At 44.4% G+C, this 15712-nt stretch overlaps 1 protein-coding gene across 4 annotated transcripts in view; it reads right to left on the bottom strand.

Moving 5' to 3' along the window:
- The window catches only part of MYRIP (myosin VIIA and Rab interacting protein), a 400010-nt gene that overhangs the window by 78013 nt on the left and 306285 nt on the right, over nt 1-15712 (bottom strand). For all 4 annotated transcript variants that reach the window (XM_034992452.1, XM_034992478.1, XM_034992462.1 and 1 more), the window contains 3 exons: nt 6721-6801; nt 1368-1465; nt 1069-1149 (listed from right to left, as the gene is read on the bottom strand). In XM_034992452.1, the coding sequence (XP_034848343.1) occupies nt 1069-1149; nt 1368-1465; nt 6721-6801 (260 nt within the window). The remainder of the gene's footprint in view (nt 1-1068; nt 1150-1367; nt 1466-6720; nt 6802-15712) is intronic.

The following is a 15712-nucleotide window of genomic DNA, read 5'->3' as shown; positions in this document are numbered from 1 at the left end:
ATGCACCTGGCTGGGGCAGACACCAATGCGCTGGGAGGGCCGTGGGCTGAGGGAGAGGGCACGGAGTTCTGCACGCCCCCTCCCCGGGCCTTGTCACCTGTGTATCTCTTCATCTGGCTCTTCATTTGTATCCTTTATGATAAACCTGTCATTGGCAGTGTAGCACTTTGATGAGTTTTGTGAGTTGTTCTAGCACATTATCCCACCTGAGGGTGGTCATGGGAATCCCTGGATGGACAGCAGTGCAGTAACTTGGGGATACCTGACACTTGCAACTGGTATCTGCAGTGGGGGCACTCTGGTGGGGCTCTTTTTTTTTTTTAAAGATTTTATTTATTTATTTATTCATGAGAGACAGAGAGAGAGAGAGAAGCAGAGGGAGAAGCAGGCTCCCAAGGAGCAGGGAGCCCGATGCGGGACTCGACCCAGGATCCTGGGATCATGACCTGAGCTGAAGGCAGACGCTTAACGATCTGAGCCACCCAGGTGCCCTCTGGTGGGGCTCTTAACGTGTGAGGTCTGTGCTCACTCCGTGTAGATAGTGTCAGAACTGAACTGTAGGACACCCAGGTGGTGTCAGAGACTTGCCTGTGGCACACAGAAATCACCCTTGCTCGCAGCCAGAGTTCTTCTTGACAGTAATGAACGGATATACCATGTAAGGGACAGCTTAGGGCATGGAGGTGGCAGGGGGTGACTGCCAGGGCAGCAAGAGACTATTTGAGACGTGTGAGAAGAAGACGCACGTATGCACACATGCGCAAACACGCACAAGCGGGAAGGCCAGGAAACAGGAAGACGGTGAGTAACCTGCTCAGTGCTGAGTTCCTGGCTCCCTACCTGCCCACTCAATCCCTAAAGGCAACCACATTGGATCCTTCCACACAGATTTTGCAGTGCATTGCAATCCCTCTGCAGTGGCCCCCAGAGCACAAAAGGGAAACGTGACGAGGCACAGAAATGGTGCCCAAGACAACAACGGGGCCCACAGTTGCTCCTCAGCTGGCCCAAGGCCCTGACCAGGGCCGGGGTGGTGAACAGCATTGTGGGATGCCCGGGCCCACCTACCTTCTGCAGGATAGTTGTGGCCAGTTCCTCAGTCAGCTCCTCCTTGTGGTCCCGCAGATAGCTGGCCTCGTTCTGCTTGTCCTGCGGAGGGAGGGAAGAGAATGGCCGCATGCTGTGGGTGGGTCGGGGGACTTGGCGATCACTTTCTTGGGAGTCCTGACTACAGATGCAGGGAGAGGGTGGGCCCTGCTTTAGACCAGGACAGCCACCAGGAGGCTGGTCTTCCGACGATCTGTACTGTCTTCTGGTGGCCAGGACCTTGACCCACACCTTCCCCCAGCGAGGACAAGGGGTCATACCAGACTGTCCCCATAGGCTTCGGCTTTGGAAATTGCCTCCTCGATGGCCTCTTCAGCCACCCGCAGGGCAACAGCCAATGTGTCCATCATGCTGTGTCCTAGACAGGAAACAGAACACAGACCACTTTCTGAAAGGGAAAGACAAGTAAAACAACTGTTCCGCGTTAGTTCTTCTGTGTAAGTCTTGCAAGGGCTGGGGCTAAGTTCCCAGTGCTCACCATGGTGCACCAGCCCTGGCCCTTCTCCCCTGCCTCACTGTCTCCTCCTCGCCCCCAACCCCAGGCACAAGAAATTGTGATTCTTTGAGAGCCACCATCTCTGTCCCCATGGCTCCTGTATCTTGGCCTTCTTTGCTCTCGTCCCTGCTCTGTACCCGAGCTGGTTCCTGGGGCCCCCAAGGCTTGGCCCGAGAGTTCTTTCTCTGAAAATCCTCCTCCGATCCCTCCTGTCCCCACCTTGGCTGGATGTCCATCCAAGGCTCTGGGGTTGCTTCCCACGGAGCCAGAAAGACTGCCTCCCAGCCAGGTCATCCTCACAGAGCACGACCGGATCACACGCAGTCCCTCCTGACATGCAGAGTGGCTTATAGATAACTGCACTTCTAGAAGGGCTTCATATAAAGAAATAACGGCTCTTCATCTGCTTTCTCAGATGAAAGTTATGTGTTATTTTGTGCATTTCAGGTATCACTGTGAAGATAGGGATGAAAATTATCCAATGTTCTAAGGGCACTGGACTGTACACATGGTTTCATGCAAATATAAAACCCAGGGAAGCAATGTTTAGACTCTAAGCCGATACTATTAATAACAGCAACACTGGCCAACCTCACTGAGCTCGACTACCTGCTACCAGGCCGAGCGTCACGTGCATGGCCACAGTTCATCCGGACCACAGTCCACTAAGTGGGTTCCATCTGACAGACAAGAGAACTGAAGCACAGAGAGGTCAAATAACTTGGCCGAGGTAACTCAGTGAGACAGGAGGAGAGATGAAGTTTGAGTCCAAGGCTCTGTCTGCAAAGCCCTTGATTTTAACCACAAAGTGAGACAAATACAAGCTCACATGATTTAAAAAAATAATGCTATCGTATTTTTAGCAAGCATATATATATATATTTTTTTCTTGCAAATGGCAACAGGTGGGAGGAAACGTCCCCACGTCAAAGGACTTCTGCAGGTGACAAAATTCTTTTTGGAGCCGAGTACTTGGAAGAGTTCTGCTTCCCCAGAAACTCGATCTTTGCTTTTTACTAAAGTAAGCATTTTGATCACTCCTCCCTTCGTTTGCCCCAGAAGCCCGACTCACATCAGGCCCAGGAGCCCAGGACTGCAGGGGTCGCCCGGCTATGTCTCCTTCGCCCAGATTGCCACTCCCCGTTTCCATTTATACTCTCTTACTCAGACATCATTTAACACACGTAAACCTCCTGGAAGCTGCCTCAAATTCTCTGTAGAGCGAGACTAGTTGTAAATACATCAATTCACTCACTAATCAATCCCTCAATTAAAAAAAAGCTTGATTCAAGCTTCTTCGGTTCCTCAAGACACAACTGTGGACAGAAAGTGGCATCTGGCCAACATAATAAAACCTCCAAAACCAACCCAGTGAAGCTCGGAGTGATCCAGCAAGTTGACGGGTCCATCACAAGCTGGCTGTGACGATGGTCACGCCAGGGCTCTGCGCACCTCAGGGAGGCCGACTGAACACGCAGTTTCCCCAGTGTTTCTCCAGGTACCGTCTACAGAATTGAGGCTGTCATCACACCAAGTGCTCCCTGGAGATAGACACTGTACCTCCCGCGTCTCTTCTTCAATACACCAACCAACGTATTTTTTTTTTTTTAAGATTTTATTTATTTATTTGAGAGAGAGAGCACAAGAGGGGGGAGCAGGAGAGGGAGAAGCAGACTCCCCGCCGAGCAGGGAGCCCGATGCGGGACTCGATCCCGGGACTCCAGGATCATGACCTGAGCCGAAGGCAGTTGCTCAACCGACCGAGCCACCCAGGCGCCCTCATTCTGAGTTTTTTTTTTTTTTAAGATTTTTATTTATTTATTGAGAGAGATTGTGATAGAGAGAGAGCATGAGAGGGGGGAGGGGCAGAGGGAGAAGCAGACTCCCCGCCGAGCAGGGAGCCCGATGTAGGACTCGATCCCGGGACTCCAGGATCATGACCTGAGCCGAAGGCAGTCGCTTAACCGACTGAGCCACCCAGGCGCCCCCAACCAACGTATTTTTCTCACAAGTCCTTGCTAGCTCTGTGAGGCTCCCAGTGACGCCCTGATGGAGCAGCCAAGTCCACGCTCTCCTGTGCTTCCCAGGCTACGGGGTGAGCAGGCACTTATGCTAAGAGGCTTGCAGGAGGGCCTGTGGTGGGGATCATTCCCCAGTGCCACAGATCCCTGGCCAGGAAGGGCCTGGAGCCATAACCCAGAGGCTCTGGATGCTACATTCATGACTTCTGGATGAGGGTGAAGTGGGGCACTGAAGATGTTTTGGCTGAAAGTGAAGGTTCAGGTTGGTGCCGCAGAGGGAATGACTGGCAGGGGTGTGGAGGAAGGAGAAGAAGGTGAGGCAGAATGACCGAAGCTCAGAGGACCCGCAGACAATGGGATGGTCAGTTTTATGCATCATCCTGGCTGGGCTGTCGTACCCAGTGATTTACTCAAACACGAATCTAGGTGTTGTTATGAAAGTATTTTGTGGATATGGGTAACACCTACGATAGTTGACTTTAAGTAAAGGAGATTGCCCTTGAGGTAATGCAGGAGGACCTCAAGTACACAGTTGAGAGAAAAGGTCTTACGAGCAAAAACTGAGGTTTCCCAGAAAAGAAAGCCTGTCTCAAGACCGAAACATTGGCTTCTGCCTGAGTCTTCTGCCTGCTGACCTACCCTATAGACTTTGGGTTTGCCAAGCCTCACAATTATGGGAGCCAAGTCCCTAAAATAAAATAAATCTCACACAAATAAATCTTTGCATGTGTGTGTGTGTGTGTGTGTATGTGTGTCCCCTGTTGGTTCTGCTTCTCTGGAGAATTCTGGTAGATACGGATGGTCACTGAAGGTAATATCAATACAGGGGAATTGTGGGCAGGAGGCACTCAGGTGACAGGGGTCAGAATAGAAAGAGAAAGACAGAATTGGAGAAAGAGCTGATAGGAGCTTGGGTGACTGGGTCGAAGTAGGGGAGGAGGGAGGCTGAGGGAAAGGGAACTCTTGCCAGGGGACCTAGGTGGCTGAGGAGCTTGATTAGGATGTGCTGAGGTTAGGATCCCTATAGGATCTACAGGGCTTGATGATCAAGTTTTAGAGATCTGAGTCTAGAACTCTGGGCTGAAATCAGTGCTGGGCATTTCAGCTTCAGCAGTGAATGGAGGTGCATGGAGCCCACAGGAGTGTGTCGTACCGTGGGGAGAGTTCTAGGTGGCAAGGATGAAGGAGGATGGGACCTTCTTGTGAAGGCACCCAAAGGAGAGAACAGAGAGCATGCGGAGGAGCTATAGGGCCCCAGGAGCAGGTGACTCAGGAGGCTCTCAAGGTACAGCACTCCACCTGAAATGGTGGAGAAGGTTTTATTTGAAACCAGAAATTTGTTTTGCTTTTAACTTCTACTCTGAGGGGACTATGATATTGGTATAAAGAGGTAGAAGTGAATCAGTACATGATACATTTTTTTTTTTTTTTAGATTTTATTTATTTATTTGACAGAGAGAGAGCTAGCGAGAGCAGGAACATAAGCAGGGGGCAGTGGGAGAAGGAGAGGCAGGCTTCCCTCGGAGCAGGGAGCCCCATGCGGAGCTCGATCCCAGGACGCTGGGATCATGACCTGAGCTGAAGGCAGACGCTTAACGACTGAGCCTCCCAGGCGCCCCTGATACATTCTTTTTTTTTTTTTAATTTTTATTTATTTATTTATTTATTTATTTATTTATTTATTTATTATTATAATAAATTTAATAATAATTTTGAAAATAATTAAGCCCAGTAATTGTAAAACATGTAATAGAGATGAAATATAAGTGACACTGGAACATTTTTTTGAGGCTAACTCAAAACAGAATGAGAGGACATAAATCCATTATTGTATTTATTTAAAAGTAATAACAATGAAAGATAAGTTTGTTTTGGAAACACAAATTCTGAGAACTGTAAAATCATATCCTAAGAAATTACTGTGTATTTTCATTTTCACCTTTCTTAGTTTTGTGATCAATTAAACTGGTAAATCGTATTTCTTTTTTTTTTTTAATTTTATTCTTATGTTAATCCCCATACATTACATCATTAGTTTTAGATGAAGTGTTCCATGATTCATTGTTTGTGCACAACACCCAGTGCTCCATGCAGAATGTGCCCTCCTCAATACCCACCACCAGGCTAACTATTTATTTATTTTTATTCTTATGTTAATCCCCATACATTACATCATTAGTTTTAGATGAAGTGTTCCATGATTCATTGTTTGTGCATAACACCCAGTGCTCCATGCAGAATGTGCCCTCCTCAATACCCACCACCAGGCTAACCCATCCTCCCACCCCCCTCCCCTCTAGAACCCTCAGTTTGTTTTTCAGAGTCCATCGTCTCTCATGGTTCGTCTACCCCTCCGATTTCCCCCGCTTCATTCTTCCCCTCCCGCTACCACCTTCTTCTTTTTTTTTTCTTAACATATATTGCATTATTTGTTTCAGAGGTACAGATCTGAGATTCAACATTCTTGCACAATTCACAGCGCTTACCAGAGCACATACACCTCCCCAGTGTCTATCACCCAGTCACCCCATCCCTCCCACCCCACCCCCCACTCCAGCAACCCTCAGTTTGTTTCCTACAATTAAGAATTCCTCATATCAGTGAGATCATATGATACATGTCTTTCTCTGTTTGACTTATTTCACTCAACATAATACCCTCCAGTTCCATCCACGTCGTTGCAGATGGCAAGATCTCATTCCTTTTGATGGCTGCATAATATTCCATTGTATATATATACCACATCTTCTTTATGATACATTCTTTATATGAATATTTTAATATGAACTACACAAGTGTATTCATTATCATATTTCAACTCCGGAAGATGGAGTTGGAACTGGAGCTCACCAGGTGATATAAAGTATCCAGGGGTTGGGTAGCGAATGCACTGCTCTCGGCCACACCTTGGCTATAATCACCAATTCTGATGATGGATTCACACGAGAAGCAATAACAAGAAGACCCCTGGAGACTCCCACCCAGTAACAAGTGGTTGTGTCTAGCGGTTACATTGCAACTGGGAGACCCCGAGTTTCTGAAGGTGTTTCTATTCCTCCAACTTCCCACTAGCTGCAAACTTTTAAGCACACTTACCTTCTGACTGTCTATAAAATGTTGAATCACTGCCCGAAATACTTCCTTCATTCTCCAGGTTTGCCTCGAAAAAGTTTCCTCCTAAAGGGAGGGAGGGAGTGAGGGAGAGAATGAGATTATCACAAGTCCCCAGTGAGCACTGGTGCACGGTCACAGCCCTGGCAGACCACCACGACCCACTCTGATGAAGTCAGCTTTGCAGATATTTAGAGAATCACTGGGTTCCACAATAATGTTTCAGCTTTTGATCAGTCACCTTTTTATTCTCACAGTGATTCCTGGTGTAACATTGCTGCCTCCCTCAACTTTCTTCCAATACCTTCTCTGGAGGCAATGGGGAGTCAAAGAGAGAAGAATGGATTGAAGCCAGAGAGATGTAAGGTCGTCACTTCCTGGACCTGCAAAGTACTAGCTGTGTGACCTGGAGCACGTTACTTAACCTCTCTGACACTTGGCTTCCTTACTAGAAAGAGAGAAAGAACAAGAGCTCGTGATGCTGTGGGTTTGGTCTTTAGTTGCCGTCTATGGCACTGACCCAAACAGTTGCTTTTAGCTATTGATTTAACTGTCACAATTCTCTTCCATAGAATGGAGTCCATGTGAAACAAGCCCAGAGTGAGACAAGGTCAACCCATGGCGTTTGATCTTTTAAGGCCTCTCCTTTGGTCTTCTTTGAATCGAACGCACAACCCTAATCTTAATTCCAGTCTGGGAAGAGCAGTTGGCTAACCCCTTTTTAAAGCCCTTTTTCAAGTTGGGGATTTTTTTTTTTTATTATATTTTTTCACGTGTTCATTCATCAAATGAGATCTCTGCAGATGGGGATGATGGATGGTTTTAAAGTCACTGTATTGTATTCCCCGTACCCAAGATAGCACCGAGACGGCAGGTGGCTCAAGGAAAATGTATTGAATTGGATGTTGATGGAAAACACTTTTTGATAGAACCAAGAAAATAAATATGGGTCTATGTGCCTCAGCTCAAAAGGGGGCAAATGCCATCAATGCTATGTCAAACTAGGCAATAGGCCTTCAATACATAAAATACATCCTGTGCTTCCTTGGATGGGCTTCCTTGGATGGGAACCCCAGGGGTAACTGCTGTAGGTATCTGAGGCAGGTTTAGTAGATGGCTACCTTTATGAAATAGGCCATTAGTGTGTAGCCTGTCATGGCAACTCAGTCTGACCGTATACCATTCTCTGTGTTTGTGTTTTTTGACCAGGCTTTCACTTATTCTAGCTCTGTGACCCTGAGCCAGTGGCTTTGTCTTTCTGAGTCTCAGTTTCCTCACTTACTTTTTTTTAAATTTTATTTTATTATGTTATGTTAGTCACCATACAATACATCATTAGTTTTTGATGTGGTGATCCTCACTTATTATATAAGGCTTTAAGAGAAGTCATCTCTGCAGACCCCAAGCTATAGTTCCAAGTGCAAATATTTCCCTTTAGTGTGGCTACATCCAACATTCATTCATCCATCCAGCAAAGAGTCTATGAGCACCTACTAGGTGCCTGGCTCTGGGCTGGGTGTTAGGGTATATTGATGACCAAAGCCAGAAATCCTCCCTGCTCTGATTGGGTGCTTCATAGTCCAGTGAACGTGTCTAGCAGGGACAGTGAGTAACCAGCCAGAGGGGTGTGGGGAGGTGGGAGAGTGTCTGGGGGCAGAGCAGACAGCTTGCACAGGACAGGCTATGGGGACAGCAGGTGCATCTGAGGACCTAAACGAGAGGCAGTGTGGCTGGGCTTGGAGATCCAGACCACTCAGGTCATGGTGACCATATCATGTTTTGATCTTTATTCCAACAGCTATGTAAAGCCAGTAAAGCTTCTATGGAGGTGATCTGGTCAGATTTGTGCTTCCAAAAGTGCACTCTGGCTGCTGTGGGGAGAACAGCTCAGTGAGGGGAGTGAGGAAGGGCAGGAAGCAGAAGCCCTGAGCACAGCATGCTCTCTGGAGTGTGCCTGCCACCAACTGGGAGGAGCACCAAGGCAGGGCAGGAAGTGGGGGAATGTGCAGAAATGGTTTAGGAAACACAGAGACTCAGGCATGTTTACCAATCAATAGGAAGGAACCAGTTAAAAGAGAGGCTGGCTCAGCAAGAGGGAAGGGATGTGTGACCTTGAGACCTTCCTGGAAGGTGACAGGATCCAGTGCAGGGGTGCATAGTGTCTGCCCTGTGAAGAACGAGGTGAGGTCCTCTGCAGAGACAATGGGGGAGGGTGGAGGGGAGTATGAGGAGAGAGAAGATCTGCAAATGTCACTGGGAGACTGAGCTGCCCAGAGGACAAGCTCTGGTTCTGCATGATTTTAAATCTTCTGGGACATCACTTCTCCCTGTTTCTCTTGAAATTCACAGGTGGGAGCTTCAGTGCTATTTGGGAATGGCACAAAGCGGTTGAACTGTTCTGGAAAGCATGACGTGGCAGTCAGATGACATCGTCATGTCTTTCATGAGTTGGAAGAACCTCTGATGTCACAGGGCTCAGCATTTTCAAAACCCATGTTTGTCAGTCAAATCCCAGATGAAAGATGCAATAGGCCCTTTCAGGAATCATGTCAAAAATAGATATAGAGTGTTCATGAATAAAAGCAGGGTTTATTTCTCCCATTTTATTTATTTAATACTAAATGAAAGCATATGCTATTTATCCAACTGCCTGGAGATTAAGTATATTAATAATGACCACTTTTATCTTTTCGTGTAGCGCTTCTTTCTAGGGTCACTGTTAAAAATGTCATGCTGAGTCTACTGGATGTACCATGTGAGCACGAGTTACCATTGGACACTTTATTTTTTAAAAATGTACTTACTTATCTGACTTCTCCACTGGAATATTGGCTCTCAGATGGAAGGGTCTTGCTTGTCTTGTCAATCTTAAACCAGATGGGCACATAGTAGGTGTTCAATAAATGCTTACTGAATGTTTATTGAAGTAATGAATACAACTTAGATTTACCTGATGGAACTAATGGGTCTCCTTTCAGGCCTCGCCTATCCTGTCACCCGATATGGGGTGCAGGAGGAGTAAGCCTAGCTTGGGAGGGCCAGAAGGACAGATGGCAGTGCAGGGCATGCACACAATGGCTGGCCCAGAAGATTCTGTGAACTCAATGAATTTTCAAAGGACTGAGTGTGTTAAGGCAAATTACGCTGGTCCAGGGGGTGAAGATGTTTCATAGGTACAAGGGGTTCTACTTCAAGAGTTCGGGAGCAGAGCATGTGCCTTGCATGTTGTAGATGCTGTGTATTATGTTCTGACAACCAAAATTCTGCAAACAAGTACCCTTAGCCGGAGTTGAAGATGGAGCCATCTTATTCAGAATACTACTGCACCAATTATGGTCAGGTGCTAGCTGGGGTTCTCCTTCTTGGCTGTGCCTTGAAATAACCCACAGAAATACCTGTACTGGGCCCACCTCCACAGATTCAGAAGTAAGTGGCTGAGCATGGCAGGTGATCCTGGGCACTGGGTTTTTTTTTTTTAAAGCCCCCTAGATGTTTTGCAACGATGTGGATGGAACTAGAGGGTATTATGCTAGTGAAATAAGTCAGAGAAAGACAATTATCATATGATCTCACTCTTATGTGAAATTTAAGAAACAAGACAGAGAATCATAGGGGAAGAGAGGCAAAAATGAAACAAGGCAAAACTAGAGAGGGAGACAGACCACAAGAGACTCTTAATCATAGGAAACAAACTGAGAGTTGCTGGAGGGGAGGGGAGTGGGGGGATAGGGTGGCTGGGTGGTGGGCTTTGGGGAGGGTATGTGTTGTAATGAGCACTGGTATTATAGAAGACTGATGAATCACAGAGCTGTATCCCTGAAACCAATAATACATTATATGTTAATTAATTGAATTTAAATTTAAAAAAATGCTAAGTATATGACAACTTATTTATTTTTATTTATTTTTTAGTTAGTTTGCTGTCTATTCTTTCTTTTTTTAAAATTTTATTATGTTATGTTAGTCACCATACAATACATCATTAGTTTTTGATGTGGTGATCCACGATCCATTGTTTTCATATAACACCCAGTGCTCCATGCAGTACGTGCCCTCCTTAACACCCATCACCGGGCTAACCAATCCCCCCACCCCCCTCCCCTCTAAAACCCTGTTTGTTTCTCAGAGTCCATAGTCTCTCATGGTTCATCTCTCCCTCCAATTCCCCCTTTCATTTTTCCCTTCCTTCTCCTAGTGTCCTCCATGCTATTCCTTATGTTCCACAAATAAGTGAAACCATATGATAATTGACATTCTCTGCTTGACTTATTTCACTTAGCATAATCTCCTCCAGTCCCATCCATGTTGATGTAAAAGTTGGGTATTCATCCTTTCTGATGGCTGAGTAATATTCCATTGTATATATGGACCACATCTTCTTTATCCATTCATCTGTTGAAGGGCATCTCGGCTCTTTCCACAGTTTGGCTATTGCGGACATTGCTGCTATGAACATTGGGGTGCATATGGCCCTTCTTTTCATTACATCTGTGTCTTTGGGGTAAATACCCAGGAGTGCAATTGCTGGGTCATAGGGTAGCTCTATTTTTAATTTTTTGAGGAACCTCCACACTGTTTTCCAAAGTGGCTGTACCAACTTGCATTCCCACCAACAGTGTATGTAAGAGGGTTCCCCTTTCTCCACAACCTCTCCAACATTTGTTGTTTCTTTCCCTGTCCATTTTTGCCATTCTAACTGGTGTAAGGTGGTATCTCAATGTGGTTTTGATTTGGATTTCCCTGATGGCTAATGATGATGAACATTTTTTCATGTGTCTGTTAGCCATTTGTATGTCTTCTTCAGAGAAGTGTCTTTTCATATCTTCTGCCCACTTTTTGACTTGATTATTTGTTTTTTGGGTGTTGAGTTTGAGAAGTTCTTTATAGATCTTGGATACCAGCCCTTTATCTGTAGTGTCATTTGCAAATATCTTCTCCCATTCCGTGGGTTGCCTCTTTGTTTTGTTGACTGTTTCCTTTGCTGTGCAGAAGCTTTTTATCTTGATGAAGTCCCCAAAGTTCATTTTTGCTTTTGTTTCACTAGCTTTTGGAGATGTATCTTGAAAGAAGTTGCTGTGGCCGATGTCAAAGAGGTTACTGCCTATGTTCTCCTTTAGGATTTTGATGGATTCCTGTTTCACATTGACGTCTTTCACCCACTTTGAGTTTATCTTTGTGAATGGTGTTAGAGAATGGTCGAGCTTCATTCTCCTGCATGTGGCTGTCCAATTTTCCCAGCACCATTTATTGAAGATACTGTCTTTTTTCCATTGCGTGTTTTTTCCTGCTTTGTCAAAGATTATTTGACCATAGAGTTGAGGGTCCATATCTGGGTTCTCTATTCTGTTCCATTGGTCTATATGTCTGTTTTTGTGCCAGTACCATGCTGTCTTGGTGATCACAGCTTTGTAATATAGCTTAAAATCGGGCACGTGATGCCCCCAGCTTTGTTTTTCTTTTTCAACATCTCCTTGGCGATTCGGGGTCTTTTCTGATTCCATACAAATTTTAGGATTGTTTGTTCCAGCACTTTGAAAAATGTCATTGGAATTTTGATCGGGATGGCATTGAAGGTATAGATTGCTCTGGGTAGCATAGACATTTTAACAATGTTTATTCTTTCGATCCATGAGCATGGAATATTTTTCCATCTTTTTGTGTCTTCTTCAATTTCTTTCATGAGTGTTTTGTAGTTCCTAGAGTATAGATCCTTTACCTCTTTGGTTAGGTTTATTCTGAGGTATCTTATGGGTTTTGGTGCTATTGTAAATGGAATCGTTTCTTTAATTTCTCTTTCAACAGTTGCGTTGTTAGTGTATAAGAAAGCAACTGATTTCTGTGCATTGATTTTGTATCCTGCCACATTACTGAATTGCTGGATGAGTTCTAGTAATTTGGGGGTGGAGTCTTTTGGGTTTTCCACATAAAGTATCATGTCGTCTGTGAAAAGAGAGAGTTGGACTTCTTCTTTGCCAATTTGAATACCTTTTATTTCTTTTTGTTGTCTGATTGCTGTTGCTAGGACTTCTAGTACTATGTTGAACAACAGTGGTGAGAGTGGGCACCCTTGACGTGTTCCTGATCTTAAGGGAAAGGCTCTCAGCTTTTCCCCATTGAGGATGATATTTGCTGTGGGTTTTTCATAGATGGATTTTATGAGCTTGAGGAATGTTCCCTCTATCCCTATACTCTGGAGAGTTTTAATCAGGAAAGGATGTTGTATTTTGTCAAATGCTTTTTCTGCATCAATTGAGAGGACCATATAGTTCTTCTCCCTCCTCTTATTAATGTGTTCTATCACATTGATTGATTTGCGAATGTTGAACCACCCTTGCATCCCAGGGATAAATCCCACTTGGTCATGGTGGATGATCCTTTTAATGTATTGTTGGATCCTCTTAGCTAGGATTTTGTTGAGGATTTTGGAATCCATATTCATCAGGGATATCGGTCTGAAATTCTCCTTTTTGATGGGGTCTTTGCTTGGTTTGGGGATTAAGGTAATACTGGCCTCATAGAATGAGTTTGGAAGTTTTCCTTCTGTTTCTATTTTTTGAAACAGCTTCAGTAGAATAGGTATTATTTCTTCTTTGAATATTTGGTAGAATTCCCCAGGGAATCCATCAGGCCCTGGACTCTTGTTTTTTGGGAGGTTTTTGATCACTGCTTCAATCTCGTTACTGGTTATTGGCCTATTCAGGTTGTCAATTTCTTCCTGTTTCAGTCTTGGCAGCTTATAGGTTTCCAGGAAGGCCTCCATTTCATCCAGATTGCTCAGTTTATTGGCATATAGTTGTTGATAATAATTTCTAATAATTGTTTCTATTTCCTTGGTGTTAGTCATGATCTCTCCCCTTTCATTCATAATTTTATTAATTTGGGTCCTTTCTCTTTTCTTTTGGATAAGTCTGGCCAGTGGTTTATCAATCTTATTAATTCTTTCAGAGAACCAACTTCTAGTTTCGTTGATCTGATCTACTGTGTTTCTGGTTTCTAATTCATTGATTTCTGCTCTAATTTTAATTATTTCTCTTCTAATGCGTGGCTTAGGCATTGTTTGTTGCTTTTTCTCTAGTTCTTTAAGGTGTAGAGTTAGTTGGTGAATTTGGGATTTTTCTATTTTTTTGAGTGAGGCTTGGATGGCTATGTATTTCCGCCTTAGGACCGCCTTTGCAGTATCCCATAGGTTTTGGACCGATGTGTTTTCATTCTCATTGATTTCCATGAATTGTTTAAGTTCTTCTTTGATTTCCTGGTTGACTCAAACATTCTTGAGCAGAGTGGTCTTTAGCTTCCAAGTGTTTGAATTTCTGCCAATTTTTTTCTTGTGATTGAGTTCCAGTTTTAGAGCATTGTGGTCTGAGAAAATGCAGGGAATAATCTCAATCTTTTGGTATCGGTTGAGACCTGATTTGTGACCCAGTATGTGGTCTATTCTGGAGAAAGTTCCATGTGGGCTCGAGAAGAATGAGTATTCTGTTGTTTTAGGGTGGAATGTTCCGTAAATATCTATGAGGTCCATCTGGTCCAATGTATCATTCAAAGCTCTTGTTTCCTTGTTGATTTTCTGCTTAGATGATCTGTCCATTGCTGAGAGTGGAGTATTGAGGTCTCCTACAATTAACGTATTGTTATCAGTATGACTCTTTATTTTGGTTAACAGTTGGCTTATGTAGATGACTGCTCCCATGTTGGGGGCATAGATATTTACAATTGTTAGATCTTCTTGTTGGATAGACCCTTTAAGAATGATATAGTGTCCTTCTGTGTCTCTAATTACAGACTTTAGTTTAAAATCTAATTTGTCTGATATAAGAATTGCTACCCCAGCTTTCTTTTGAGGTCCGCTGGCATGGAAGATGGATCTCCATCCCTTCACTTTCAGTCTGGATGTGACTTTAGGTTCAAAATGAGTCTCTTGTAGGCAGCATATGGATGGGTCCTGTCTTTTTATCCAATCTGCAGCCCTGTGCCGTTTTATGGGAGTGTTTAGGCCATTCACGTTGAGAGTGATTATTGAAAGATATGAATTAATTGTCATCATGTTGCCTGTGAAGATGTTGTTTTCATAGATTGTCCCTGTAAATTTCTCTTGTATATCACTCTTGGGGTCTTTCTCCTTTTATAGAACTCCCCTTAATATTTCTTGCAGGGCCGGCTTAGTGGTCACATACTCTTTCAGTTTCTGCCGGTCGTGGAAGCTCTGCATCTCTCCATCCATTCTAAATGAAAGCCTTGCCGGATAAAGTATTCTTGGCTGCATGTTCTTCTCATTTAGTACCCTGAGTATGTCTTGCCAGGCCTTTCTGGCTTGCCAGGTCTCTGTGGATAGATTTGACGTTATTCTGATGTTCCTCCCTCTGTACGTAAGGAATCTCTTCCCCCTAACTGCCCTTAAGATGGTTTCCTTGGTTCTAAGATTTGCAAGTTTTACTGTTACATGCCGGGGTGTTGGCCTGTTTTCCTTCATCTTGGGAGAGGTCCTCTCTGCCTCTAGGATGCGAATGTTTGTTTCATTCCCCAGATTAGGGAAGTTCTCAGCTATGATTTGCTCAAATACATCTTCTAGTCCTCTCTTTCTCTCCACTCCCTCCAGGATTCCAATTATTCTGACATTGGAATGCTTCATGGTGTCACTTACTTCTCTGATTCTATTTTCATGGATTCTGAGTTGTTTTTCCCTGGCCTCCTCTTTTCCCTTTTTATCTATTATATTGTCTTCCAGGTCGCTTATTCTCTCTTCTGCCTCAGTTACCCTAGCTGTTAGATTATCTAGGTTGGATTGGCTCTCATTGATAGCATTTTTAAGTTCTGCCAATTCAGCTTTCATTTCTGCCCTTAGAGACTCTATGTTGTCATTAATTGATTTCTCCATTCTAGCCATTGTCTTCACAATTGCTAGCCTGAATTCCATCTCTGACATCTTGGTTATATCTGCAACCATTTGTAAATCTGCAGCATAAGTCATAATCTCTGA

This window comes from Mirounga leonina, unplaced genomic scaffold, assembly GCF_011800145.1.
Source record: "Mirounga leonina isolate KUSES-001 unplaced genomic scaffold, KU_Mleo_1.0 Mir_115, whole genome shotgun sequence".
Lineage (NCBI taxonomy): Eukaryota > Metazoa > Chordata > Mammalia > Carnivora > Phocidae > Mirounga > Mirounga leonina.
Note: the sequence above shows the minus strand (reverse complement) of the source record. Positions and strands in the feature narration are given on the sequence as shown.